Source organism: Chinchilla lanigera, unplaced genomic scaffold (assembly GCF_000276665.1).
Source record: "Chinchilla lanigera isolate Chin_1 unplaced genomic scaffold, ChiLan1.0 scaffold00041, whole genome shotgun sequence".
Lineage (NCBI taxonomy): Eukaryota > Metazoa > Chordata > Mammalia > Rodentia > Chinchillidae > Chinchilla > Chinchilla lanigera.
Genome location: NW_004955442.1, coordinates 18,326,043 through 18,351,967, shown reverse-complemented (window position 1 = coordinate 18,351,967; position 25,925 = coordinate 18,326,043). Strand labels below are relative to the sequence as shown.

Genomic DNA, 25,925 nt, shown 5'->3' with positions numbered 1-25,925 from the left:
TCCGTGCATCCGCCACTGATGTATTGGTATCCCAAGCCCATCCTGTGGATGTTTGCGTACCCACATCCCCATGCACACGCCATGTCCTCACACCTCCTGTATTCGCGTGTCCTGCGGCCCCAACACCCCCAGGCCCCGCGACAGCCCGCCCCTTCCCTCAGTGCCGTGTGTACACAGACTCTTGTTTTCTCTGCCTTGTGGGCCAGAGGTGTGCTCGTAAATCGTGCAGTCGATGACACATTTATCCCGAGGGCGGCTGGCGGTGTGAATTTATGGCTGCACCTCCCGGCTGCGCAGGACAGGAGCTGGGACACCTCGGAGGCAGGAACCTCTAGGCCACTCCACTGCACCGTTATGGAGCTACAGTGGCAGGAGGTAGGCCAGGAGGGGCTCAGGAATGAGCCCAAGGCTTTGCCTTTCTCAGAAACTGAAATTTTAGGGTGTTCAGGGCCTATGGGCAGCCAAGAGGCCAGTCCAACTGTTCCTGTGCAAGGGCTGGGGGCACCGGGGCTGTGAACTTGCCTAAGGCAGAGAGGCCAAGAGGCAGAGCTAATGTGGACCAGTCTTCCTGTCTTGTCTACAGTGTTCCTCAGTCTTCCCACCTGTGAAATGGGGAAATAGCTTCAGTGTGTCAGGAAGAACAGATGGGTGTCGGGCTGCTTTCCTCGGGTGCTAAGCCATACACACCCTGCTGTCGGGCCTGATGGGAACGCTGTGGATTAGGGGAGGACTGTGAGAAAGTGAGGCTTGAGGGCAATTGGGGCTGCACACAGGGAGAAGGAGCCACGCTGATACAGTCGGGGCAGGAGGGTCCTCAGCCTTCTGCCCTCCTCTGCCTTGTAAAGCGGAACCTGAGGCCCTGGAAGGTGCAGAGGCCCACGGCCATGTAAGGCAGGAGTACAGGGAGCCTGGAGAGTAAGAATTCCTGCTCCCTTGGGGCTGAGGATTTAGCTCAGCGGCATAGCGCCTGCCTGGCAAGCACAAGGTCATGAGTTCAGTTCCCAGTACCGGAAAAAAAAAAAACCCAGCAGAGTTCCTGCTCCCACCCTCATGCAAAATAGGGTCCTAGGCTTGAGCCCCCCTCCCGGGACGGCATCCTCTGTTCTACAAAACCTGGGGCTGGGGTGCTGCCAAGGGTTCCAGGGCTGGATGGGGAGATGATGGAGCAAGTCAGCTCCTGTTAGGGCCACAGCTGGGGGGCGGGGCCTGGCTCCCTCCCATCTGTCTGTCTGTCCGTCTGTGTGAAGGGTCAGATCTCCAGGGGACCCTCTGTCGGCTCTCAGGCTCCCCCCCATCTCTGGTCCCCAGCCCCTCCCCATCGCCTGCTGTCAGGATGAGCGATGGCCATACCCCTCCCCGGGCCCACGGCCCCAGGCCCGGTTCCCGCTCATTAGCCACTGACACTGTTTGCTTTCCCGCCAGGGACGCCCACCCCGTCACAGGCCATTTCTCCCGGCACCCCCATCCCTCAAGGGCCTGCCCGGGGGTCCAGGGTGCTGGCTGCGAGGGCGGGACCTGCATGTGGCTCCTAGGACATCACCTGCATGCCCTGAGGGAATGGGCAAGCGGGCAGTCCATGGCCTTGCAGGCCCCTGCCCGAATTGCACAGCCAGGCTGCAGCAGGAGTGAGATCGCGTCACTGCCACAGAGTGCCGGCTCCCCTGCATGGTAGTGCCACACAACGGAGAAGGAGCCCACAGCGGGAGGGGCTCTGCGCAGGCGCCAGGCTCCCAGTGTCCATCTCCATCTCTCTTCATCACTGCGTCTGACTCTGGGTCTCTGTCCCCAGGCCCGTCCCATAAATGACCACTGAGTCCCCAGCTCCACACAGAAGCCCCTCTGTCCCCTGCCAAAGACCCCACATCAACCTAGGGGTACAGGTTCCAGAGCCTCAGGCACTCCTCCCTCAGGCACCCCGCCCAGTGTGGCCACAGCTGGGCGGCATCAGGGCCCGCAGGCCAGTGGCAGCCAGTCCTTCACTTAAAAATGTGTTTGTGATTTCAGCGGCGGGGGCAGATAACGGTGACGAATGGCCCGCCTGCCCCATGGGGCCCCCAGCCCATCTGGTTTGACTTTGGCCTGTTTGCCGGTGCCCTTGGGCCCCTACCTCTGTCCTCAGGAGTATACCTGGCGCGAGGCTGGGCCTGGTGTGGGCAACCCCACTATACCTCCACCCCTCTGCACTCACCCAGCCCCTCTATCAAGTCTGTCCCCTCGTTATCATGGGCCTCCCTCGGCTGTGCCAAGCTGGGTGCCAGCTCTGAGCACTGGCAGGAGTTAGAGTGAAGGGGCACAGGCCCTGCACCCCCCACTATCCACTGTGAAGGAGTGAGCACCCACCTCAGTCAAGGAGCTGAGGCAAAGGTGATGGGGTGGGCCTGTGTGGAGGGAAGGAAGGGCAGCTGGGTGGGGCCTGGCCCGGAGCAGCAGCCCATGTGGTCATCGTCAGACAGAATTTCTGACAGGGCTCTGGACCCTACTCTAGCCTCTGCAGCCTCCAGACCATCGATTATCCAGCAGGAGGGGTGGCTTCCAGGTCTGGCCCCAGCCTCAGCTGGGGGGTCAGCGAGGTCAAGCCTGAGTGTACCCTTCCTCCCCTAAACCCTCTCTTCCTCTTCTCTTGGGGCTTCCCAAGGTAGGCAGAAAGGTCTAGGGTCTACCTCTAGACATGGGGTGGCCCCATGCCATCCAGACCGCTGCTCCTGGCCACAATGCCAGTGCAAGCACTCTGGCCAGGGCTGAAACCCTGCACCCTAAGAAGAAGGAAGAGTCACGGCCAGCCCCTTGGGATGTGCCCCTTGGGATGTGGTCAAGGGTCTGCTTGAACTGCATGGCCCTGGGGACAGCGGCTCACGCATTCCTCTAAAACGTTGCTGTGCTCTGCCTGCCCAGGTCCCAGGCAGGAGTCAGACCAGCCTTTAGCAGGCTAAGGGCAAGTAGAGGTGCTTGTTCTCAGGCCTGTCTCAAGGGTTTGGAGGGGGCCCTGAGAGGAAGGGACAGGCCTAGATGCCTGAGAAAGCAGAGCTCCAGGGAACGTGGGCGTCACCTTCACAGGTCCCCTCCATTGCTCCTGTCCCCCCACCCCGTGGGGACAGCTGTAGGGTGAGGGGAGGCGCAGCTCTGTATCAGGACCCCGGTCCCCTCCCCCCAAAGCAGGAAAATCCCTCTGCCTCAGTATCACATGGTTGAGAATTAACTTTGTTGAAATAAAAATTGGTCTTGGTATTAACTTGGCCTCCAGGATTTTCTCCAGGATCCCAGAGGCTAGAGAGGGGTCAGACACCTATTCCCAGAGCCAGCTGTCAGCTCGGGTTTCAAGGGTGCCAACGACCTCCTAATCCTTGGGACACAGTGCTTGGTTCTTCAGGGACAAGAGAGGTGTTCCAGCCCCTGCCCGATCTGACCCGGGTCCTGAAGGGACGGCATGAGCCCTTGCCCCTGCTTCCTCCCGCACATCTCTGTGTTCCTTGGCAGCCATAGCTGATGAGCCATTGGAGGCTCCCCCTCCACCCGAAGGGCCTCACCATAGCCTCAGCCTCACAACTTCTTTCCTCTGAACCTCAGTTTCCCCATCTATAAAATGGGAGATGTGCCCCCAAGATCCTGAGCAGACTGGGAGACCGATAGACACTCAGAGACAGCTGGGATGGATGTGTAGACATCAGAGAAATGTTAACTGCTAGCACATTGATGCCCCTTCCAAGAGGTACAAACCCCAATGTGTGGCCATGTCCACTCTACAGAGGACACCACGCAGGCACACAGGTCCACCTGCTTCAGCACAGACTCCTAGCCACTGACAGAAATTGATATCCCTGACTCAGCCAGTGGGGTGAGGGCAGGAGAGCCCCACCTGCAGGCATCACAGAAGCCTCCCCAAGTCCACCTCCGAGTGACACATGCAGACGAACTAACCCTATCTGGGCTATCAAACAGGACTACGGCCACCACCATTACATAAAGTTGTCCCTTGGTCTCCAAGGGGTATTGTGCCCAAGGCCACCACCCTCCCCAGATTACCAAAATCCGAGGATCTCCCAGTTCCTTATTTAAAAATGATGTAATATTTGCTTACAACCTACACATATTCTCCCATATACCTTAGATCATTTCTAGCTTACGTATAATACCTGCTACAATGCAAATGTTGCATAAATAGTGGTATTGTTCGGGGAATAATGACAAGAAAAAAGTCCACGTGTTTAGTACATAAAACAATTTTTTAAAAATATTTGCACTCTGCAGTTGTTTGGGCCCACAGTTCCAAAACCCACTGGAGTAGGGGCTGACTGCTCTGCCCAGGCACAGATCTATGTGCAGCTGCTCTTAAGGACTTGGTCTCGCTCCCCATGTGGTCCCCTTGGTCCTGGGGGGTGGGGTGTCACTGGGGTGGAGGAGACTGAACCATGAGCACACGCATGAGGACCTGAGGGTGGGGGTGGCCTCAGCCAGCCCGTGGGCAGCCGGCCTTCATCCTGGTAGCCAGCGGGTGGTGACACTTCCCTGCTGGTGGTCCTCTCAAAGCCTCATCTGACCGTCCCCAGCAGTGTATCTTTTTTTGGGGGGTGAGGTGCAGCCTGGGAATGAGCTAGGATAGGGGCCTGGGAACGAAGGCAGTGGCCCCCAGGGATGCTCGAGCGGGCCCAGCTGTTGCAGCCTGGCTCTAATTCCCGCTCTGCACTGAGTCCCTGGGGCCGAGGCTGGTGGTCTGCCAGGGAGGCAGGGGAGTGTGGGGGCTGTGCTTGCCTCCAGGCAGTGGTCTCTGGGGGAGCAGGGGTAGGAGGGAGCTACCTGCACGCTGAGAGGCAAAACTGGCCATCAGGGAGGGTTCTCGTGCCCTCCCCCAACCCCCGTGTGCAGCAAACCCCGCAACCTACTCTGAATACCTGAATCTTCAGGAGCCCCCTATCCCACCTTCGCCTGGCGCAGAGGCCAACTCCTGTGCCAGCACTCTAGAAAGATGCTTTTCTGCCCCTTGTCTGCACCCCAGCACCTCCCTTCTACACCATGAGCCTGGTATAGAATTTTGCTAGGTCTAGTCCTTTTGCCCACAAAGCTTCTCTATCGGAAGAGAGAGTTATTCTAAAACTCCTACTCACACTTCAAGACCCCTTGCAATATCCCTGTCCCTAGGAAAATACACTGAACACTGGGTCCTGAATCAACCTGGTATTCTTGTCTTTTCAAGACTCCTTCCTAGTGTCCTTCATCTGGCATAAGGCTGGATCCTAGCATGCAGTACATAGTTCCTGTTCTCTGAGCGAAGAGCGCACTCATTAAAGAGACCTTGCTCCCACTTGCTCAGTCTCACCTGACTGCCTTAGGATAAAGATACCCCCGGTCCTACGGGAGCAAGTCTACTCTGGGTAGAGTCTGAGGCTGCTGAGTGCTCTGAGCAGGATGGAGGGACTGTGAAGAGGCTGGGGTGCTGTGAGGGAGTCGGGGTCTCCCTCACAGCAGGGGAATGGGCCTAGCAGGCCACCCCTCAAACCCATGGCCAACTACGGCAGAGGCAGAGGCACGGGCAGAGCGGCTGGTGGGGTGGGGGCCCGAGGGGGAATCTTCTTACCTCTAAATCCCTCCCGCTTGCCTGCTGGCCCCTAGGGAAGCCCTGCGATGCAGGAACTTGATATTTTAAGACTTAAAGCAAATGTTTCTGGGGCCCAAGCTGCAGAGGCGCCCGCCCAGATCTCGTGGGGGCAGGGCCAGTACAGAGGAGAGGACCTCTCCCTGTGTCCACCGCTGAGCCACCCTACCCCTCCCTGGGTCGCAGTCTCTGAAGGTCGCAGTCACAGAAGTGGAGCCCCCTCGAGGTCTGACAGGAGGCCTGGCATGGCCTCCTCGCTCTGCTAGTCCCGCTTCCTTGGGTCTCTGGCAGCAGATGAGCCCCTCAGGGCTGGCCGTGCCTGATCCAGGGCCCAGAGATGCTACTGCATACCTTGCCCTGCCACCTTCAGGCTGGGCAGCCCAGGTGCTAGTTTTGAGTCACTAGCAGAAGTCACCTGGAGCTGAGGGCTGAAAATCCAAAGCTTCACACCTGACAGGGTAGCAGATCTGGGATGTGACCGTGGGGACTGATGCGCTGAGCCTGCTCCGTGGAGGCAGAAGAGCAGCGTGAGAGGGTTTCTTCACTTTAAAATCAGGAAAGGCTTCCTATTCTGATTGTCACCTGGGTGACAGAGGGCCCTGGAGCTCAGCTCCAAGGCCCCCATCCTGGACTCCCTGGTGTCATCTTTCTTCTGGGGTCCTTGAGAGCCGGAGCACCATGGGTGGGGGGCCAGGTGGGTCAGCGGACGGTACAGGGCAAGGGGGCTGAGGCTGTGTAAGGGCAGCTAGGGATTAAGGCCTAATCTCTAAAATATGTTTCAGGGGCGGGGCCGGCACAGACCCAGCTGGGAATGTGAGGGGTGGAGAGATACTCTGGGGATTCTTCCAGGTGGGCCATTTTAATGACCCCAGCCAGCTTGGCTTCCCGCCCTCAAAGCACCAGGCACCAAGTCTCTGGTACGGTCTCAGCTGGCAGCATTGGGCCATACACGCCATCATCCCTGAGCTGCAAGCCTCCTCAGAGGTTATCTTAACCATTTTACAGATGAGGAAACTGAGGACCAAGGGACAGCCTCGCCAGGGCCACACAGAATCTACAGCCAGCCTCGCTCATGGAATCCTTTCCCCAGCAGTACCCTAACTCTGCCCCAGCCCTGAGACCTGCGGGAGGGATGGAGCTCTGGACAGGTAGGTTGGAGTAAGAATGGACCCCAGTGAGAACCTCTGTTCAGTCACATTCTGCCTCTGGACGCTGCCTCCTTCCCAGCCCAGCCCCGGCTTGCCCACGGGACCTTGGCAAGTGTCATCACCTGATCTTCGTTCCTCACCAGCCCTACTGCTCTAGTAAACCGTCCATCTTCAGAACCCTGTAGGATCTGAATTGTGACCCTTGGAATACTGAGTCCACAGGCGGGCCCAGACCAGCTGCTAATCATCCCTGCCAGGGGATTCCTTGCTTCACTTTCTCCCCAGGTTCCCCCATACCATGGGACAGGCCGCCCTTATAGCCAGGCCTGGGATTACAGTTTGGATAGATACGCTGTGTCTCTGTGACTCCGTTTCCCCAGCTCTGAAATGCCTATTGTAATGTTGGGTGGCGTCTGAGCTGACCAGAGGGAGGGTGTCTGCCGGAAGAGCTGGGACACCACCACGTGGACCTCTGTGGCTCCATTCTCCTCTCCAGGGCCCAGATGCTACCAACAGACCCCCCGGGCCAACTGGCCACCAGGGCCCTCCCCTCCTGCCAGGCCTCTGCTGTCTGTGGACAAACCCCTGACTGAGGGATGGCTCTAGCAGGCCAGGAGACCTGAAGCCTGCAAGGCAGCCCCGCCCTGGATGCCAGGCTGCTCAGTGCCAGCAGAGCCGCAGCAGCCCAGCCCTCCACAACACCCACCACTGTCTCACCCCACATTTTTGCCACATTCTTTGGGCAGCAGTTTCTCCACATGTATCTAAGAAAAGGGCAGCATGTGACTGGAAGAGAGGCAAGAAGATGGTATCCAGGTACTTAGGGCGGCTGAGGGTGGGGAAAAGAGGCCAGCCAGGGTGGGAAGAAGGCAGCAAGACCTCCCCTCGGTCCCCTCCAGAGGACAAGAAATACCAGTGCCCCACAAGAAGCAAGCAGAACAGCCTGGATGTGCACCGAGGGCGGAGTAATGCCACCACCTGCTGTGCCTGCTCCCCTCCACACAGGCCCTGTACCAGAGAGACCTAGGGGCTGAGAACCAAGGCTGGTTGCCAGGATCCTGCTCCCACCCACAGCAGCCGTATGGACCCTCTTACCACAGAAGCCCCGCATGGTTGCACCTGGTTCCCCGCCCCCCGCCTGCCGCCCGGCCAGAGGGAAGGAAACAGCTCAGATCCAGGCCTCCTCCTCCGTGCCCAGGCGGCCCCTGGCAGCTCAGGGTTGGCCTCACCCACCTGCCCCGAGGTGAGGGTTGCAGTCATGGACACGAAGGTGGTAGAGAGGACAGGCTGAGTGGCACCCTGGAGCCTAGGCCCGGAGCCTGCCTTCGGTCACACACCATCTGACCCCCACCTCCTGAAATTCCCAGGCCCCCAGGCCTTCTTGGACACCCAGGCCCCAAACCAGAAAAACAGGATGAAGAACAAACAAGCCCCACCACCGCATGCAGTGTGGACAGGGCTGTGGAGCTACAATCGCCCCTCTTAGTGTCCTAGAGGCCAGGGTGGGAGGGGTGTCAGTGCACCCAATATGCCCCGTTTTGCTCCTCAGCCCACATCCTGACGTTCCAGGCACCTTCTGCTTCTTCTCCACCCAAATGACCTTTCCAGCCCCCAACCTGCAAAGCAAGCCCTGCAGAGTGAGCTGTCCCCCGTGCAATGGCTCCCTCTGAAGAGTGAGTTTCTCATTGGTAGGGGCGTGCAAGTAGGGCCAGAAGGCTACAGCAGCATAGCCAGATATGACTGATTTCCCCAGAGTTCTCTTTGGACTGAGTACCCAGCCTCTCCCCTACAGTCCAGCTTCAGGGATTCTGTCATGCGGTGAGCACAGTGCTGGGCACACTGTAGTACTGTACAAATACCTGCTTGTTCAAACAAGCACTTCAGCAGAGTCCAGGAGCAGCTGGATGTCTAAAACTCATCAGCCTCCACTCTTCCCTCAGTCCCATTCCCTCTAGGGGTCAGACCAGATTTCCTCCTCTCCAGCAGCCACACCCCCTGCCACCCCAGGGCTTTTGCACATGACAACATCTAGAAATTAGGAAGGATCTAGTGCTCCTTGTTCAGCTTGGAGGTTTTCAGTAAATGTGCAGATTCTTAGCCTAGTAGTTTTCTTTCTACAGAAAATGTGCCATAGGAGACCTAAAGGAAGCGGGAGAGAGCCATGTGCAAGGTCAGGCCAGCAGAGGGGTGCAACATGTGATTGGAGACAGGCCGGGAAGGGCCGGGGACCCAGGATTCAGCCTGAGGAGTTTGGGGAGGGCAGCTGAGGGTGTGTGGGAGCTGGGCCTCCTCCCCAGACCAAGCCCCACCCGCTAGCAAAGGCCCCAGCGAATGACACGGGCCTCAAGGGGACCTCCCCTAACAGTCGACTGGGAGCTCAAGGCTGGGATAGAAGTGAGGTCTATAGAGGACTTCAAAGGACACAGGTCAGGCTCTGCTCACTGGCTTGTTGATAGCTTGGAGTGAGCAGGAGAAGTGGGTGTAGATGGGGACAAGGCAAGCGCATGGGGGTAGAGGAGGCTTAAGAATGAAGGGGACGGAAGAAACCTCCAGCAAGGGACAGAAGGGCACTGGACAGAAGCAGATCATCCCTTGAGTACACTTCGTGACGCTACACGGCCGGCCGGAGGGCCTGCCCCCGTGTGAGACTCAGACCTGGGGCTGTGCAGGCCAGAGGTGGCTAGAGTGGCAGGACCAGACCTGCGCATGAGGCTCCGTCACACCGGGGTGCTGGGGTGCTGGGCCGGCCTGGCCTTCCTGGGGCCCTGCAACGTGCAGCATGGGAGAGGGCAGCAGCGCGGGCTGCCCTGAGCAGGGTAGACCAGGCACCCAGCTGTCCTGTGAGGACACACCGCTCCACCCTCAGGGTATGCCACCGGACACTCACATGACCCACGCCTGGCTGCCTGCCCGCCGGCCCTCCTGCCAATCATGCTGACCTTCTTCCCACCAGCACCTGCTAGGGGCTGACAGAGGTCTCTATTCCCGGCCAGGCGCCTGCTTGGGTTATATTTAGGCAGAGTTGGGAGGGTGTGTGTGCCGGGATGCTGATCCCCTCCGGGTGCCTGGAGCAGGGGTAGTTAGAGCTGGGACATCTGCCCAAACCCAGCCTGGTGGCTCAGGCCAAGTGTGAGGCCTGGGTTGCTGCTGGCAGGACCTCTCCCTTAATTCCTTGTCTTCTGCTGGGAGGCCTGCACTTGGCCATGGTTCACATGGGGAACTGAGGCTGGACCAGGCATCTGAGCTTCAGGTCACAGGAGGACGAAAGCAATGAAAACTGTAGCCAGCCCAGTCTGAGGAGGAGGCCCTGCAGCTCTGGGTGGGGTGGGGGCACCCAGGCCAGCCTTTCAGCTCCAGAGGCTCAGATACACCATGAGGTCATTCCCCACTGGGAGTTCCCAGGGCCCTGCATAAGGGGATGCTGAGCCCCAGGTCCTTCCTGCCCAGCCAGGGATGGAGCCCTCTTCCCTCCTGCTGCCCCGACAGGATGTTCTCAGGGAGGAAATGGCCCCTCAGAATCCACATCACCACTGCTGGAGTCCAGAGCCACTTCCTGTTCTGGTTCTGCCTTCTATTCTGCCAGCCTGGGTGAGACCCCAGACTTCCTGCCCCCCAAATCATGAGAAACGGAGGTGTCACAACCTCCTGCAGGCTGGCAGGTACAATTGGAACTCAGCAGTGCCTCCCCTGGGACTCACCACTCTTGCCCCCACAGTCTTGCGCAGTCTCTGTCTTCTGTCCTCCGTCCACAGTCTTCCTCAGTGCTATAGACACTCCCTGCTCTGATATCACCTGCTGACCCCAGTGCCCATCTCAGTGGAGGACTGTGGGACTCAGTCACCCACGGTCCAGCTCAGAAGCTGATGGGTACATCCGAATATCCCCCTGGCTACAGCCTCACAGGGCTGGCCTTGGACAAGTGGGCCCTCCTGGACCTGATGGGTCCTGCAGGCACCCCACCCCGTGGACAGCCCCATCCCCAGGGAAGGTCACTCCTCAGCTCAGCCCTCATCCACCAGGCTTCCTGCCCCTGCTGACCTGGGATCTGCTTAAGGCTCTGGGTCGCCCCCGGCCCGCCCCCAGCAGCAGGAAACATATCACTAGGGAATTGTGGAGCTGCAGACTGGAACTAGAGGAGCTGAGGGCAGGGATGGGGGCTCTGGGCGGAAGTGGCTGCCCTAGGCCACTCTGAGGTTCAGGAAGTAGGGGTCTCGGAAGCTTCCTCTCAGCCAGACACGCTCTTGGTGGGGCTGGGCAGCAGAGGGTCAGAGGCCTGGCTGCAGCTGCCCCTTCCTCTTCAGCCAGTCACCAGATGGGTGACCCATCCTACTGAAGGCCTTAGGCTGAGCAGCTGGGTGTCCCTCAGGCCTCCCAACAGGTGACAGGACCACAGGCTCTGAGCTTAGGCTGGAGGATGGCCACTGTGGAAGCCACAGGAGCTGTGAGATGGGTGTGACAGGGCTCAGCATACAGCAGGGCCCACCATGGCCTAGGCCTGCGCTCCCTCCAAACAGATCTCCCTGGGCCTCACTCTGCCCATCTGTATCCCTGCTCTGCTGTGGCTCACACTGTGACCCTCCCAGCAGGCCCACCCGACCCCAGACTGAGCTAGGGACCCAGTCCCTTCAGGGCCTCCCTCCTGCCCCAGACGCCCCCAAACCTGTCCCCCATCAGACCCACAGTACTAAGTAGCAGGTTCAGGCTTTGCTGGGAGAAGCTGTGGTGGGCCCCAAGCCCACAAGTACAGGTACAGGTAGATAAATGCTTCGGAGGGCCCCAGATGCACCCAGACTGCAGAGGGCAAAGAGAGGCTTCTCACCCTAGGTTGACCTGAGAGCTACAGGGAATGTGAAGGTCCCCACCCTCACGTATGTTGTCACTTTAGCTCACCCCTCTGTCTGCAGTGGGGTTCTGTACTATGATCCCCACAACTCAGATGGAAAGATGGAGTCCCAGTGGACAGTCTTAGCAAGGCCCAGTGGGTCTTGGGCATCTTGGGCCAGCAGAGTCTCCGGGCGGGCACAGGCTAGCCCCTTAGCTCAGTAGTGTGTGTCTGAGCCTGGCCAGCCCCATCCCGGGCCCACACATGATGAGCGGTTGTCCATCAGCACGGCCAGCCCTTCTGGCCATCCATCACCAGCTGGCGGCCACAGGAGGAACGGCCTGTTTGTTTTGCCAGCTCCGTGTTGCTCCCTGGGGCGGGGGCCAGAGGAAATGGCCATTTTCTGCCTGGGAGGGCGGGTGGATGCAGGGGTAGGCAGGGCGCCAGGGGCAGGGGCAGGCTAGAACGTAGTGGGACTCCAGACTCATTAGGTCTTGTGTAGATGCCTGCAGCCTTGCCCTGTTCTCTGCCTCAGTCTCCCCTCTAGCACCAGGACAAAAGATATTGGGATTTTCTAATCATTCTGATGGTGGCTGTCTCTAGCCAGGTCACTCACCCCGGCCCCTTGCCCCTGATTAGGGTGGGCTCAGGTGTCAGCTGCTACCAGGTGGGGAGTCATCCCATCTGAAATCCAAGACGCTTGATCCTGGCTGTCCACGCTGGCCATGGGGAGCAACGCTGGGGCTGCATCCAGGCCAGAGACTGCTATCGGGGAGAGGAGTGCCAGGAGATCGGGAAAAACCTGGGCACTGATTTGGAGACATCCAGCCTTGAGAGCAGAGCTGGGGATACTTGAGGCCACATTAAAAGAGGCAGGACATGTAGAATGGGTGAAGTAACATCTTGTGTCAGGAGGGTAGTATCCAGCTCCTGGAGCACCTATACGGTAACACTTGCTCCTTCATGGAAGTATAATTTGCATTGCAGGAAGGTATAATTGTGTATCTGTGTACAAGGTATACATGAGTATAATTTGCTGACACCGTACTAGGTACTCAATAATCATTCTATTATTCTTCCTTACAATACCTGTGAGGCTCTGGTGGGCTGCACTGAGACTTTTTTTTTCCTTAGAGGGGATCTCACTGTGTTTCCCAGGCTGCTCTCAAACTCCTGGGCTCAAGCATCCTCCTATCTCAGCCTCCTGAGTAGCTGGGACTACAGGCACACACCACCAGGCCCAGCTGAGATATGTCTTTTACTGCTGCAGGATTATACATCCGCCCTTCCTCCCTGACCCACCATAAGGTCCTGCACTGCTAAAGAGAGGCGTGAGAACCAGAGTCCACAGTACCTGGGATGGACCCAGGGTAGATGCTGATGCAGAGACCAGTCCTGCCATGTATAAGAAGGGTCTCCTTCCTGGGAGGCAAAGCCAGAAGTCCAATGCCAGAGTCAGGAAAATGCCCTGTAGCTCAGTGTCCCACTGTCTTTAGAAAGAAGGGTGTTCTGTCTCCCCTATGGGGAGCAACAACTGCCTCACAGAACTTTCTTCCTTTAGACCCAGGCTGCTTCCCCAGCCCAAGACAGCTCTGCAGATGTTATTATGGAATCACCTGCTCTATTTTATCTCCCTAAACTGAAAGCTACTCTGCCTTGAATTAAGACTGTCAAACTTGGATGTGGTGGTGCATGCCTATCATCCCAGGACTTCGGAGGTTGACGGAAGCGGATTACTGGGAGTTAAAGGCCAGCCTGGGTTCAAGGCTGGGCTGAACTACATAAGAAGACCTTATCTAAAAAAAAAAAAAAGAAAAAGAAAAAGAAAAAAGACTGACAACAAAAGCAAAAACAGACAAAAGGATTTATATCAAACTGAAAAGCTTCTGCATAGCAAAGGAGACAATCAAGAGAACAAAGACACAATCTACAGAATGGCAGAAAATATTTGCCAACTCTATATCTGATGAAGGGTTAATAATACCTAGATATAGAAGGAATTCAAATGCTGGACATGGTGGTAATTCCAGCACTCTGGGAGGCTGAGGCAGAAGTATCACAAATTTGAGCCCAGGCTGGGGAACAGAGTAGCTTAGCAAGACCTTATTTCAAAATTTAAAATAAAATAAAAGACTGGAGATGTAGCTCAGTGTGAAAGACCTGGGTTCAATCCCCCAGTATCAGAAAAAAAGGGGGGGAAAACAAAGAACTCAAATAAACAAAACAGTCCCACTTAAAAATGGGCAAAAGATCTACATAGACATTTCTCAAAAGAAGACATATAAATGGCAAATAAGTATATAAAAATGTTCAACATCACCCATTGGAGGAAGTGAAAATCAAAACCACAGTGATTCCTGTTAGAACAGCCACTATCAAAAAAGAGAAAAGATAACAGTTGTTGCCAAGGATGTGGAAGAAAGGGAACCTCTGCACTCTTTTGTTAAGAAAGTATATATATATATATATATTTTGTTTGTTTGTTTTGTTTTTCTCCGGTACCGGGAACCGAACTCACGACCTTGCACTTGCTAGGCAGGCACTTTGCCGCTGAGCTAAATCCCCAGCCCCTAAGGAAGTATATTACTGTAACCATTATGGGAAACAGTATGGTGATTCTTTCAAAAATTAAAAATAGGGAAGCAGATGCAGGAGGGTCTAAAGTTCAAGCCCATCCTGAGCAATTTGGGGAGTAAGGGAGACTGTGTCTCAAAGTAAAAAAATTTAAAAAGGACTGGGGCTGTAGCTCAGTCCAAAAGCCCTGGGTTTGATCTCCAGCACTACAAACAACAAACAACAGAAAAGAAAACCAGGGTAATTCGCAGATGTTGATCAAAGGATCCATAATTACCTTTAGATGGGAGGAATAAGTTTGATCTGTTATTTAGCATGGAGACTATAATTAACGACAATATTCCGCATTCTTGAAAAATGCCAATGGAGTGGATATTAAGTGTTCTCACCACAAAAATATTATCTATGAGGTAGGTAATGAAATGCATCTGTTAATTAGCTAGATTTAACCATTCCCCAAGGAATATACACATACCCTGTGAAAAGGTTCCAGTACATAGTACTATGCATGCTAAATACATATAATCTTATCTGATGATTAAAGAAATAGATTTGAACATTCTAAAAGTAAAATTTTTAAAAAGATTCTGGCTGGTTATCGCTAACGTTAGAAAAGTATGTGATAGCAAAAATCTACAGTAATGGGGGCTGGGGAGATAGCTCAGAGGCACAGAGCCTGCCTGGCAAGCGCAAGGTCCTCAGTTCCCTTCTGGGTGCCCAAAACAAAAATCTACAGTAAGGTGGGAGTGACTCAGAGTCATCCTGCCTTGGTACAGAGCTGGGTGGGAGGAGTGTGCAGCAAGGGTAACATTTGCAGTCACCCCCGGATGCAGCATTGAAGGGGCAGTGGAGACAGAAGGGCTAACAGGGCCCATGCTGCCTTCCCCCAAGTGCAGAGCTGGCCTCCCTGTCCCCAGAGGCAAGGCCTAGGCCCCGGCTTCTGAGGGCTGGTGAGGCCCCACATGGCACCCCCTTGGCAGCATTTGAGGACACTCACCAAGATGTCTTGTTTCTTCCTTGCTGCTCCACACACAGGAGCCAGGCGACCTTCCCTGGTCCCAGGCACCATGGTGACCCTAAGCCTGGCCTGGAAGGGAGAGGTGCCCTGGGATGGTATCACCCTGGCAGCTCCGAACAGCAGGCAAGAGCTGCAGAGGAGAGCCTCAAGTCTGCAGGTGTGAGGGTGAGCAGCCCTAAGACTTATTTATCAGGGCATGCAGCCAGGATAGAGGAGCCGTGTGGCCAGGGTCTTCACCCACGCAGAGCCAGGACTCAGGAAAATGGGCAGTGCAGGGAGTCTGCAGGACCACCAGGCTGGCCTGGCTCCCGCCCTATCCGCTTTGTGCCCACAGGGTCAGGGGCACTGCCTCAGTTTCTCCAGGCTGGGACTGACTTCCTACTAGATGGGGCCTGGCCATTCCCAGCACAGCCTGAGACAGCCTGGCGCCTCCCGCCCCCGCCCACTGTGTCCTGGCAAATACCCGGGGGGAGGGGCTGGCCTGGCCTCGGGGCACCAGTGAAAGCTCACATCCTTCTGTCTGTCTGGCTGCTCAGCACAGCTGGTGCCACACACCCATTCAGCAGGATGGGGCAGCCAGAGCCTCCATGCCACCCACGACCCTCCTCCTGTCCCTGTTGCTTGGCCATGAGGCCAACTCCACCCTCCCTGACTCAGCCTCCGTTTCCCCATCTCTGGGAGTCCCGTTAGTGGGTAGAGACCAAGGCCAGGGTGAGGCTTTCTTTCTGATCCCAGTACTGGACTGGCTAGGCAATGCAGAGGGGTCCAGATCTCTCCAGGAATCCCTCCCTCCTCCCTGCACCCCTCCTCACCCCCACATTACCTCAGAGCCTTCAACAGCTTAGTGGACACCCAAGTAGGGAGCTCCAGTAGAAGTGAAATGGACCCAGCCCACAGCCCGCCCAGGTGGCCTCCATATATGAACATGCAGGCCAGCCCCTCATGGCCACTGACATCTTCCCAGCAAGGCAGAAGGAGCTGAGGGAGGAGGGGCGGGTAGCAGCGCCAGCTCAGCCCAGGGACCAGTCCAGGGATGGACTCAGGGAGAAGGCCCAGCAGGCAGGGACTCTTGGCCTGGGCCTCTGGACTGTTGGGCGGTCCCCCTCCCGCAGCTGTCTCAAGCTCCCATCTCCCCCACCCGCCCCCAGGACTCCTATTTCACTGAGGAGATTAAGACCACCTGGCAAGAGCCCCCTCCCTCCCACCCGCCCTCTCTCAGCCCTCCCTCCTGGCCTCATAGGCCCCTGGAGGTGCCCTCCCGCCCCTACTGTCTTTCCCACCCCCATGTTCCCACGAAGCCCCCATACCCTGCCCTGATGCGGGCCCTGCAACACCACTGCCATTCTGATGGCCACCTCAAGTCACCTCCCCCAAAGGCCACGAGCCAGCCCATTCCTGCTTGGAGCCCCCCAGCCTCTGCAGCCCTCACCCTTTGCACCCCAAGCCCTGCCCACTGTGCTTCAACCAGGCATTGCTGACAAGCTGCAGTCCCTTCAGTGATTCCCAGTCACCTCCTGCTCAGACCTCCTGCCGTCTTTGCCAGGTGTAGGGAGGGAACTGGGCTGGCCAATGCTCTTGTAGACTGAAGATTCTGAGCACAGGCCCCTGCTTCACTTCCCAGCCAGCAGCCTGGCCTCAGCTGATAGCCCAGTCTATCCTGCTACAAGGCAGCCAGCAGGACTGGTGCAGACAGACCCAGGAGGAATCTGAGCTCTGGAAACCACAATGCTGAGCCTGCCTGTTTGTTTGCTTTTGAGAAATTCCGACCTGGTGCAGCAAAGCCTCGGAGGAGGGAAGGGATTTGTCAGGGCTGGGGTGGGGCTGGGGCCTCGTTCTTGGACCTGGGGAAATCAAGGCTATGTTGGGGCACATGGGCAAATGAGGACGCTAGACTGAGGGTACTTACTGGGATTCCTGGGGAGCAGAGCTGGGATGCCCCTAAAATAAGCCTGAGGCCAGGCTTGAAGACTCTTCAGGAGCGATGAAGGCAACAGCCACCCTCCTCACGGTACTGTGGGACCAGCTGGGACTTGAGGGTGGCCCCTGAGGCCCAGCAGCAAGAATGGTGACATCAGCTGAGGAGTTATGGTGCGAACCGACATGAGCTTGCTCTGTCCACTCTTTCCAGTTCTTGGATGAAAACACTGAGGCGTGGAGAGGCCGGCGCATGTCCCCAGACACAGAGCACCACAGGGTGAGGCTCACTCCTGGCCCTACCTCAAGACAAGTGCCACATCCCTACCCTTGGTTCCTCCTGGGTCCACAGGGCCCACAGGACAAGGCCCCCGTCTCAAGGAGTTCTATTCTATGAAATGTTACTCCCAACTTCCTGCTCCCTTCTGCCTTCCGACAAGCGCAACCACTGGGAAGCAGGGGAGCAGACAGGGCCACTAAGGAGTCTGGGTGCCTCCATTGCTCTTCCCAGGCCTCTGTCCCCATCTGCCTCTCCTCAGGTCCCCAAGAGAAGCCTCCTGCTGGAGCTTTTCCTGTCATGCTGCTTTGCCCTCATACCAATTCTGCTACGACAGCAGTGTCTCTGCCAACTGCCCCGGGCGGGATAGCTCAACTGCCTTCAGCCCCAGGCCTGAGGGCTTCCTGGAGAAGCCACGGGCATTTGGCTGGCCTCCAAAGCAGGGGAGAGAGCTCAGGCGGGCCTGCCATGGGAAAGGGCACACAGGCTCTGAATGCCACACCACGGGGACACCTATGCCTGGGTCTAGTTAATGGAGACAGTCTAGTAGCCCAACAGGCTCTGATAAAAAGCAGAGTAGACCAAGAGGAGCATGAGGCATGGGAGGGGGCACATAAGGTTCCACTGCACTTGGACTGGATTTCCAGTTTCTCCAAATAGTCACATTCTGCTGTCATAGTGAATGAGTGGACAATTTGAATTAATTGAACACTTAATGAGAGTCCAAGTTTGATATGATGTTTGTTTTAAATTACTTAAGCATCTTTAAGAGGAGAGCCAACACATCCAATGATTACAGGGAGCCTGCTTTCATGTCCTTGCTAGCACCCATGGACAAACGCGCTGATGTCACTAGCTTAGCCACCATTCTTCTGCCTCTAGCTCTGTCCAGTTTCTTACTTCTCAGAGTTTCCCAGGCATTTTACTGTTAAGCCAAACTTAAGGCTTAGGGTTGAGTGTGGTAAGTGGCCTCCCAGGTGGTCTCACCCCAAAGGCTGCTCTTTGACTAAGATCCATATAAGAGACCCTTCCTGCATCCAGTATCCAAGACCTCAGCCCCTCTAATCATACCTTCTCCTGAGGACCATCACCTGAGTATCTCACCTTCAGGAAGTAACTTGACATGAATGACCTGAAACGTTTTGTTCTTACTTCAGAGAGGTTCTAGGTGGGCCTCATCCAAGTCAAGCCAACCAAAGGTCTACTGCATACTGAAATGAGTACTGGTACCATTGCAGACAAGCTACAGTGGCCACTTTAAGTGACAGATCTGCGCATATATGCACATTTGTATCTGTATACATGTGGAATGTACACACTTCTGCATGTGGGGGTGTGTACAGTATGCACGTACCCATGCTCACACAAGTTTGAGTATGCCTATACACATTTCTGTGTCTTTGTCCAGTATACATGCATGCAGGCATGGCCATGGTCACAAGTATTATGGTGTGCTCACATATGTAGGCATATGCGCACACTTTCAAATATACATATTGAGTATGTGTGTGGTATGTTCACATATGACCACTTAAACCCATGCTTTCAAATATGTGGATACCTGAGTATGGGGAGTCTTATCCAACTGGGGTCCCAGGCAGACTGAAGAAGTCTGAGGGGACTGTCAACAAGGGCCCATCCTCAGATGACACATTTCCAAGGGTTTGGCAGACATCTTCCCCTGGACATTGTGGCTCCCCTTGTTATGGCATAGACAAGGAAGGAGATGGCTAGCAAGGGCTGATTTTCTCAGCTGCCCCCTTCACAGGCAGAGGTCTGGCCACTTCTCTGGCCTGAGTATAGGCCATCTGGGGGTCTGCCTCACCTCTGCCTGATAGCACCTGGGGTGGAGGGGCTAGTGTGGCCAGAAGATAGACAGCCAGCTCCCCATGTGGCTGGGTCCTCCCGCCAAGTGGGCAGCTAAATCAACAGGCTCAGAAATCGGAGAGGGGCCCAAGGCCTGGCTGTCTATCAGTCTGTCTGTTTGTTTGTTTGTTCTGGAGTTGTGGGAACTTCCAGGCTTCAGGGGGCCCTGGTGCCCCAAAAGGTCGGGGGTGGGGCGTAGGGGCACTATCACCCATCTGGTCTGACATCCTTCTCCCTAAATTTCCCCCTCTGTCCTCCTGGGCACTTGTCCCAGATCACAGACTCCATAGTGGGAGGAGGAGCTAGGACCTGGGCAGACAGGAGGCAAGAGGCCAAACTGCCCACTGCTGTGGAGACCCTGGCCCATTACCTCTCAGCTCGAAGGAGGCTGGGGTCACAGGGGTAAGTGCCTCTCTGTTCTGTCTTCTTTTCTACCCACACTTATCTCCCCCTACATCTTCTTCTCTTAAATCTGTTTCCCCTTATGATGTCCATCCTGCAGTCGTCAGTCCCCAGGATCCAAGCATTTGGATTCTGAGGTGAGTCAGGCTCTATTCTGAGACAAGGTAGCTCTAAGGCCCAGGAAGAGTCCCAGGTGATGCTGTGGATGGGATGTGAGGATCTGCCCCATCTGACCACACGTCATCTCACCCCCCACTGGGTATCTTGGCCAAGCCACCAGAGTACACACATGAGACTGTCCCTGACTACCTAGTCTTTGCCAAGACTTTGGTCAGGTCTATCTGCTGTGGCTTATTGGAAGACTTCCTCCCAGCCCATGTGAACCCCACTGTGGGTCTGGGGCTCCTAGACAGCCTATCTGTCACACCCAATGGTGCCCAGTGTCCAGACAGAGAGTACCTTCCCCCAGCAGTTCTGGTTAAAGATCCAATACCAAAGAAGACAAGGGTGGACTTGGCAGGGACTTCCACTGCCAGAGAGGAGAGAAGTCGGGGGAGCCAATGATCAAGGAGCAGTTAAGGTTATGTGAGCCACAGGTAGGGAGGAGTGGAGTCTCAGGGAGACCTCTGGCTAGGGAAGAAGGGCTGCCTACTTCTCTAACTACACCAGGCAGTGTCCCCAGTGCAGGTACAAGTGTGCGTGCGTGCGTGCACACACACACACACACACACACACACACACACAAAGGAAACTGTTCCTGCTCTTGCCCCATCTCCTTCCTTGCTCCAGGTCTGATCCTAGTTCTGCTGTCAGTTCCAGGCACACTGGAAGTCCCACAGCTCCCCACTTCTGACCTAAAACCTCCAGAAGGTGTGCAAACCCACCATGTATAAGTGCATGCGGTGCTGGCCAGTGATGCCTCTTACAGGAAGGTGCCCAGAGAATAGGCCCCACAAAAGCCACCTATGCCTGCTCCTTCCCCAGTACCCATAAAGTACCAGTCGCTGAGAACCAAAGAGGGGAAAGAGGCCACAGCAAAGTGGCTCCCACCCACCTGCCTCCAGGGCTGGTGTTTCCACTCATCTCTGCCTTTCAGGGTCACCTGGAACATCTCATTTGTTCACAAATCAGGTCAATTGTCTTTGTGAGGGGTAATGGAGTGCACCTTAGGGCCCTGGGTTGCTGTTCTAGCACTCGCCAGTGGGCTAGGGACAGAGGGGAAAGAGCACAGAGCCTGCCTGAAAGGCTGTCTCTCCCATCTCCCTCAAAGGCTGCCCCCTGGCCCTGCCTACTCCAGGACTTCAGCCCCATCCTAGGCTGGGGCCTGGGGCAGAACTGCTGACAGCGGCAGAGAGGCTGGGTTTCGGCTGCTCCCAGAACGGACAGGCTTTCTTCGGAAGACTCTGAAGCCGAGTCCAGGCAGGCACCGGAGGCAATTCCTGAAACGAACTAATAGGGTCACGTGAAGCCCAGCCCCTCTTCGTGCTTCCCTTTGTTACCTGGGGACACGCCTAGTGGGACTCAGGTTGGTTCTGCCTCTCCTCAATGTGATTTCTGGAGAAAGGGTCCCCGGTCCCCACCGCACTCCCAGGTGTCTCTCCCAGGGACATCGGCTTGGATCCCAAGGAGGACCTGCCTGGGACTAACGCTGGGGAGCGCTGGCACTGCGCAGCTACTCTTGGGAGCCAGAAAGCTCAAAGATCAGTGGGTGGGTTGTGAGCCCGCTAGAGACACAAGGGAGTGCGCAGGTCCTCCCAGGACTGGGAACAGCGTGGCACTGAGTGAATTCTGTGCGGTGGGCACGGCACCATTTTTGCAATGGCGGAGAAGTGAGGAGTGGGGTCGGTGGGTGTGAGGGCTCCTGTCCCAAGGCTCCCCGAGGGAACCACGTGTGCCCAGGGGAGGCGGAGCTGGGCAGCAGCAGAGCAGCCAAGATTCTCCAGGGGCCGCCTCCTGCACACTGAGGAGACAACTTCGGAAATTAGGTTTGCTTCACTTCCTACTCTGAAGATGTCCAGCCAAGGGGTGACAAGTCGGGGCATCGGACTCCAGAGGCAGTGGTGGGGCGCAGCCAAGCGCCCACAATGGACCCTGCGCAGAGCCCAGAGGGCAAAGCAAAAGCTGTCGGTGTCCTCAGTCCATCCCACCCTTCCAGCCTCCTTCACTCATCCAAGCTTCTGGTCTCCACCCCTGACCTGTGGCTACCAGTGTCAAAGCCAAGCCTCGGTTTTAGGGCCCGTAAAATGGCCTCATCGGGGACCCTACCTCGCCGCTCCCCGCTTGAAGAAATGCGTGTCGTGTCCTCGCTCTGCACGGTATGTGGAGGAGAGAATCGAGTAGCCCAGGCCCCAGCCGTGCACGACGCGCTAAGAAGTCAGTCCCCGAGCAGCTCACGACCCCCTGGTCAGGGCAAAGCCCGCTTCCAGCCAGGCCTCCTACCTCGCGGCAATGGAGGCGCGGCCGGCAGGGGGAGCGAGGCGGAAGGGAGCCGCCACCGGTCCAGGTGAGTTGGGACGCACACTTCTCGCGGGTGAGGTGCCGTGTTTGTTCCTGTGTGGAACCGGCGTGTGCGGGGCGTAGGACCACCGGGTGGGTGGGTGTGCATCTTCCAGGCTGCGGACCGGCACTGGGAGTGGGGCGGCGGCCAGCGGAGAGGTGCGCAGGCGAGTTGCCGGGTTGCCGGGAGGCGGCGGAGCGCGGAAAAGCGCCCAGACGGGGTGGTGCGGCGCCCAAGGGAGGGAAGGAACGTCCAGGGGCCCTGCCGGGTGCTCGGTGGAGACTGCGGCTCAGCTGTGGGTTGGAGGCTTGCAAGCCTCGAGCTTCCAGGGTTTCAGGCTCCTTTAAGTCCCTTCAACCGAGGGTTTCCGAGGGTCTCGGGGTTGAGCTGAGGCTTTCGAGGTTCCGCGACCGAGTGGGTGAGTATCCGCGGCTGCTATGGTGGGTCAGCCACCGAGAGAGCTGCGGGAGTGGGACTCCCTTCCCAGCGCTCTTTTCCTCCCCAGGCTTCCCCCCAACCTGCGCCCAGTGCTCTGGTGAGTGTGCGGATGAAGCTCGCCCTGCAGGTCTCGCGCCTACACAAAAGGGTTAATGGGGGGTTAGGAGGATTGCTCCCCCACCACCTCCAACGGGGGGGGGGCTCTGGGGGCCTCCGGACAGCGCCCTAAGGGGCTGACCTGGAGACTGGGATGCCTCCAGGCTTTTCACTTTCACTTCTCCTTCTCAGTTGTTCGTCTTCACGGGGCTCACATCTCGCTCGGCCTCTGCTGTGCACACACTGGGACCGCTCCCTCAGGTACACTGGATGCAATCTTGGACACCCCACTTGCTGGGGCTCTGGGCACTCTACATAACACATGCAGAAGCCCCACCCCATATCCACACATGGCCCACCCCCCAGCCTGCAAGGCCCACAGCTGCTCTGCCCTCTCCGCACCTCTGGTACTGGCCAAGCCTCCTGTCTCACTACCATGACCTGTACCCATCAACACCTTTCCACCTGTCTTCAGCAGCCTCTCCCCTCAATCCGGGGAGTACCTCCTGGGGTCCTGGAGGCAAGGGACTGGCGCTCCTCAGGGAAGAGGGAAGTGTAACTACCCCCCTCCTTGAACCCTTCCCCTCCACCCTCTAAACGACAGTCACTGAGTGACACAGGTCATTGTCAATGTTAGGGTCCTGAATGGCCACTCAGGGCCTGAAGAATGCCCTGGTGACAGCTTCTGTTTCCTGACCTAGTCTACAAGGTTCCAGCTGCAGGCCAGGAGCAGGCTGGGAGCTCACTGGACATATAGGAATACACACCACACCCCAGACACACAGCACCACCTGCGCACTCACCTCTGCACGCGTGGCCTCACGCTCCTTCTTGGACTTCCGGCTAGAGAGAGTCCCTTCTGCTGCAGCCCAGTCTCCTAGTCCCCAGTTCTCATGCCCTCTTGGCTCCCAGCTAGAACTCTCTATACCCTGGGGTCTGAGGCCCTGGGATTGTAATAGCACTGGGAGAGGCTATCTTCCCTGCCTCCCCCATCCCAGGCAAGCACAGCCAGAGGCCTACAAGGTCGCTGCCAGAAAGGCCTTGGAAATAGAGGCTTTGACTGCCAGTGAAGGGTGAAGGAGGCTTCTGGGATGAAGAGAGGTTACAGACTTGACACCCAGCTGGCCAGACCCTGAAAAAGGGCATGGACATGCTGAATGGGTCAGAGAAGGCCCCAGAGATAGTAGACACAGGCCAAGTCAGGCCTTGGCATCAAGACGCCAGAGTCTACAGGCCCTGGGGCTGAAGGCCTAGTTGGGCAGCTGGGCCTTCCCTGGTGGGCAGGCTGGCTGAGGGGTGGCAAGTGGGTAGCACCAGTCGGTGTGGCCTGAACTTCTCCGACGTGTCCTCCTCTCCCTAGCTGGCCAGGCCCCGCCCCCGGCCCTCCCTGCACCCGGCCGGTGAGCGGGGAGGTCGGAGGAGCGGGCACTGCCCACCCTCCGGATGTAAAAGCGTCCTGGCCAGAGGCGGGCGGCGCGCGCGCGGGAGCGCGTGACGCTCGGGCTCCTGGGCTGCTTGCGGCCTGGGCGTCGTCCCCAGGCTCGGGTCCCCAGCTACGACAGCGAGGAGACCTAAGGGGTCTGTGGGGCATTTGCTGGGCTGGGTCCTGTCCCACCGCGCGAAGGAACAGAGGAATCCGCGGCCCGGGGGCTATCTGTCCGTGGCTGGCTGCTTGCGAACCCGAGCTGCTCTCTCCTCACCCAGGTGCAGGGGCAGCCGAGGAGGAGGTGGAGGCGGGAGGGGCCAGGGTAGGGGCCGGGCTGGGCCCAGGCTGCCCCTCGGAGCTGCATCAGCTCTCTGCCACCCCAGGCTGGGTGCTCCCGGCAAATCGGCCTCTCCGCTGTAGAAGCCAAAGTCGGCTTAGCCAAACCTAGGGAGGCCGGGCCACGGCAGGAGCAGCGGGATGTTCAAGGGGCGTTGGTCACTGAGGGCCCTGGAAGCGGATGTGCAGAGGTGCGGGGCAGAGAGCTTGAAAAGCAGGAGGTCCCCGAACTTCCAGGGTGCTCCACCCTTTCGGGCCCCTAGACCGATACTGGTCCCAGTGGGGGGCCCATGACGCCATAATCCCTTGGGCCTGGGGCCCGCGGCTTTGAGTGGCACCGCAGGCCCCCGCCCCCGGACTCCGTGGGCTGGGCTGGGCTGGGCGCGGTGCGGCGGGGCGCACGCAGTCGGAGGCGGCGCCGGCCAGGCCGCCGGGCGCCTATGGACGCGCGGAGCCCGCTGTCTCCCCGGGCCAGTGCGTTCAGCATCGCCTCTCTGGTTGCAGCCGAGGCCTCGGAGGGCACCGCCCACCGGGGCCCCGGGTCCTCCGACCAGGCGAAGCTTCGCCGGCTGCCGAGATCCCCGGCCGGGATGCACTTCAGCACAGTCACCAGGGACATGGAAGGTGAGCCTCCTAGCCGCGTCAACACCGGCCTGCGTCAGCCCCCTGCCCCAGCTGCCTGAAGCCTCACCGTGAACAGGAGCTCCTGGTGGGGTGGGTTCCACGGTCGCAGCTGGGACGCTGGGGCAGGGAGGAAGGCCTGGCATTCCCCCCAAAGCCTGTCCACCCACCAGCCTGGGGACCCAGCAGCTTGGAGATTAGCATGAACCTAGACATAGGCCAGGCAGAGGGAGACTGGAGGCAAGAGAGAGAACAGAGGTGGCCGTGAGCTTGGAGAGGTGGGAGGAGAGATGGTGAAAAAGACGGTCAGAGTGTCAGGGAACACAGAAGAAAGAGGAAAAACAAAAACCAAATCAACCAACCAAACCAAAAATGGTGAGGGCGGCGAAGAGGAAAAGAAATTGAGAAAAGGAAAGAAAACCCGATAAGATAGGAAAGAAAAAAAAAGACACGAAAAAGAAATAGCAAGAACGAAAAAGAGAAAACGAAGGAAAAATTTAAGACAGTAATTTTTTAAAAAAGAACAAAAGAGACTCCAGTTTTTATTTTTATTTAAAAAAAGAAGAAAACAACACAAATAAGAGAACATGTAGAAATAAAAAGAAAAGAGGGAAAGGGAAAGAAAGACAAAGAGTGATGACAAAGTGGAAAGAAAGGACAGGGACATAGAAAAAAGAGAAGGAGACAAAGTTAAACAGAACTAACGAGAAACTAAGGAGATACTGGAAGAAGGAGAGATGATTAGGAAAATGTTAAATGAGGGAGACAAAGGTAAAGAAAAAAATTGGGAAAGGAAAGTCTAGGAGCGAGAAAAGAGAACTACAACGCGGGAGGGCGGCAGAGCAGGGGCTGCCGACGGGCCTGGCGCTCCGGGGAGCCGGTCCGGGCGGTCGGGGGGCCCGG

General features: G+C 57.2%; 1 protein-coding gene across 1 annotated transcript in view; it reads left to right on the top strand.

Annotated features, from left to right (window-relative positions):
- Window positions 1-24,905: 24,905 nt before the first annotated feature.
- Window positions 24,906-25,925, top strand: part of Tbx1 (T-box 1) — a gene marked incomplete at its 3' end in the record, with an annotated part of 6,389 nt that continues 5,369 nt past the window's right edge. The window contains 1 exon segment of the mRNA XM_013517961.1: window positions 24,906-25,025. Within this exon segment, the coding sequence (XP_013373415.1) occupies window positions 24,992-25,025 (34 nt within the window).